At 40.2% G+C, this 3,192-nt stretch overlaps 1 protein-coding gene across 2 annotated transcripts in view; it reads left to right on the top strand.

The window, feature by feature from the left end:
• The window catches only part of SLC1A2 (solute carrier family 1 member 2), a 189,247-nt gene that overhangs the window by 175,135 nt on the left and 10,920 nt on the right, over positions 1-3,192 (top strand). For both annotated transcript variants that reach the window (XM_004369797.3, XM_023738370.1), the window contains one exon: positions 2,478-2,709. In XM_004369797.3, coding sequence (XP_004369854.1) covers positions 2,478-2,709 — 232 coding nt within the window. The remainder of the gene's footprint in view (positions 1-2,477; positions 2,710-3,192) is intronic.

Genomic DNA, 3,192 nt, shown 5'->3' with positions numbered 1-3,192 from the left:
GAACTTTCCCAGCATGCTTTATGCAAGAGGAACCTGGCATGATAGGGCTCTAATATTTTACTTTAGTCTAAATTAATATCTTTCTAGTCATATCCTTTTATACCTGCTTTAACTTCCTGCCACCTCAATTTGAAATCTATCTTCACAAATTTGCCCTTGACTCCTATGGGACTCCTTGACTTCTCTTCTGTAGTGACGGAATAGAATCAGCCCCACCTAAGGATACGGCCTTCACCTCTGCTCTTTATCTCATTCCTTTCATCTGTCTAGGGACCTAGCTCCATGGATCATTCCCTCTTCTCTGTATCTTTAATTTCTCCTTCTCTGCTAACTCCTCCTAATCAGGGTTTAAACATGTTCAAGTCTTCTACCTCTTAAAATCAAAGCAAACTAAAAAACCTCTCAATCTTCTGTCTCCCTGCATCTTCCATTTCCTCTCCTTCCCTTCTCAGCCAGACTTCTTGAATAAGTTGATTAGATATAACGTCTCCATTTCTTCACCATTCATTCAATTCTCTACCCACTGGCTTCTGTTCCCACCTCTGTATTGAAACTGCCTTTGCTAGGCCAATAGAGGCCTCCTTATTGCTAAAACCAAGAGACACTTCTTTTGCTTGTCTTACCTGACCTCTTGTCAGTAACTGGCATTGTCCACAGCACCCTTATTCTTGAAACATACTTCCTTTCACTATGCAACGCCAGACTCTTCTCGTTTTCCTCCCGTCTTTGCAGACTCTTTTTTTGTCTGTTTTTAAATGTTGGTTGCCCTCAGTGTCCTAGACTAGATTATCTGCTCTTCTCACCCTGTATAATCTCTGAGGGTGAGCTCAAACACCCCTGTGGCATCCGTGTCCATCTGCTAGCTTACCATACATCTGTATGTCTCTCCTCATCTTCAGTCCATATTTCCCATCACCTCCCCTTTACTGGATGATAGGCTTCACACTTAACATGTTTAAACTGAAGCCAGAAACTTTGTCACCCTAACCAGTCGCGTCCCCACCCTATGGTAGCCCAAACCAGAAACCTGAGAGCAATCATTGTCTCTTCTCTCTTTTTTTCCCCATAGCCAGTCAATCTTCAAGTCCTGGATTTCCTTAAATCACTCTCAAGTCCATCTTTCTCTGTGCCACCACATCCTAACTGGATTTGTACACTCTATCATCCTGAGGAAGATTCTCCAAAGCAAGAGGGAGGGGAAGAGCATTCTCAGATGGAGAGATGCCCCAGCAGTCAAGTCCAACTCTGATCTCTGTTTTTCATTGGCAGCGTCTTCCAGTTAGAACCAGAAGGACGGCTGCCTCACACTTGATCATCCTAAACAGATATAGCCTTGCAAGGGAACCAGGGCAGACTCCTCCAAGTAAAGCTTCATTTTTATTATTCTCAAATGAGAAATAGATTTGATAATAGCAGCAATAATTTATTTTAGGCCTTTGTTCCAAGAACAAATTAAGGATTCCACTTTGCTTAGGACTTAATCCTAGTGCCCTTGTATTATTGAAATTGAAGGCTAGAGGGTCCAGACTGGGAATATCTCAGCGACATCTTTACCTAAACTTCTTCTTCTTTGTGGTTTCCAGCATTCTTCTCTTCAGGACTTTGAATATCTAGAAACATGGCAAAAGAACTCTTCACAGTTACGGATGAGAGGACAAATCCACTATTAAAAACTTAATTAGTTTTCATGTTTTGACTTTCTAGGAGGAACAGTTATCAACCATCATTTTTTTTTTTTTTTTTTTTCAAATCAGAACTTGGGGCATAAGATCTGGGAAGGGTTCAAGAGGCACTCTGGAAGAGTTAGTTTTTGGGGAGTTAATAAAGACAGCAAGTATTTCGATTTTTCTGGGACACATAGTTATGATGCATATTAGTCAATGAGAAAATTATGTCTGGGTTCTTTATCCAACAACTGTGTCTGTGTGTGTGTGTGGAGGGAAGGGAATTAGGGATAGTTTCGATCCTTACAAAAACATGAATTTTCTATTATGGAAGAATTCCCAGGTGGTTAGTCTTTCCAGTAGAACTAACAAAATTAAATAAGTGGAGGTAGCCTGGAGTCTTCAAAGAAGAATTTAAGTCAGGAGGAATTGCTAGACACAACTAAGAATGACTGAAGCCTGGGTACTAATTTTGATATTTGGACACATGATTTCCCTCAGATTCCCTCCTTTCCTTCTCCTCCTCCTCCACCTTTTTTTTTTTTGCTACTGTTTATTGAGTGCTTATGCTAAACACTTATATTATCTCATTTAATTTTCACACAAACCTGTGAGAGAAGTGTGATTATTATCTCCAATTGACATATAAGTAAATCAAGGCTCATAAAGATTGAGTAACATGCCCCAGATCAGGCAGAGGACAAAAGGTGAAACCAGAGATCAACCCCACATCTCTCTGGTTCTAGACCTTGACCTCTGAACCACCATGTCATATTGCTTCTTCACTACACTTTTTCTATTCTTTGTCCCTAGGGACAGGATGAGAACTTCAGTCAATGTCGTGGGTGACTCTTTTGGGGCTGGAATTGTCTATCACCTCTCTAAGGCTGAGCTGGATTCCATTGACTCCCAGCACCAAGTGCATGAAGATATTGAAATGACCAAGACTCAATCCATTTATGACGATATGAAGAACCATAGGGAAAGCAACTCTAATCAATGTGTTTATGCTGCACACAACTCTGTCATAGTAGATGAGTGCAAGGTACCATTTTTGGATATTGAGACTTGTATATAGTAGTGCATGCTCGATTTCTTACAAAACAAACACAAAAGCCCTGCATGTATTATTGTCACACTTATTTTTCCAAAGAATCATGTAACCCAAGCTTCTATGAGTCCCAGATCATCTAACTCTGTGTCTAACATGGCAGGAAATCAACAGGTCTAACAGTGAAAGAGCCGATCTATTGCTCATTTCATTTGCGTGATATAAAACAACCACTTTGATCTCCCCACTCACCCACTTCACTAATTTGATCAGGTTTCTTCGATATTTTCCCCAAGAATTTGTGGTTGCTAGAGCTTTGCTGGCTTCCCAACGTTTTATTCTTGAAGTGAAACACTAAGGGAAATACCCAGCATTATTTAATTTATAATGAACAAGTTTTCCTCCTTGCTGTAGATCATGTATTGGTTCAATGGTGCCCACATAACTTCGCATAACTCTTTCGCTTAATTTTTTTGG

Source organism: Trichechus manatus, unplaced genomic scaffold (assembly GCF_000243295.1).
Source record: "Trichechus manatus latirostris isolate Lorelei unplaced genomic scaffold, TriManLat1.0 scaffold00006, whole genome shotgun sequence".
Classification (NCBI taxonomy): Eukaryota; Metazoa; Chordata; class Mammalia; order Sirenia; family Trichechidae; genus Trichechus; species Trichechus manatus.
Note: the sequence above shows the minus strand (reverse complement) of the source record. Positions and strands in the feature narration are given on the sequence as shown.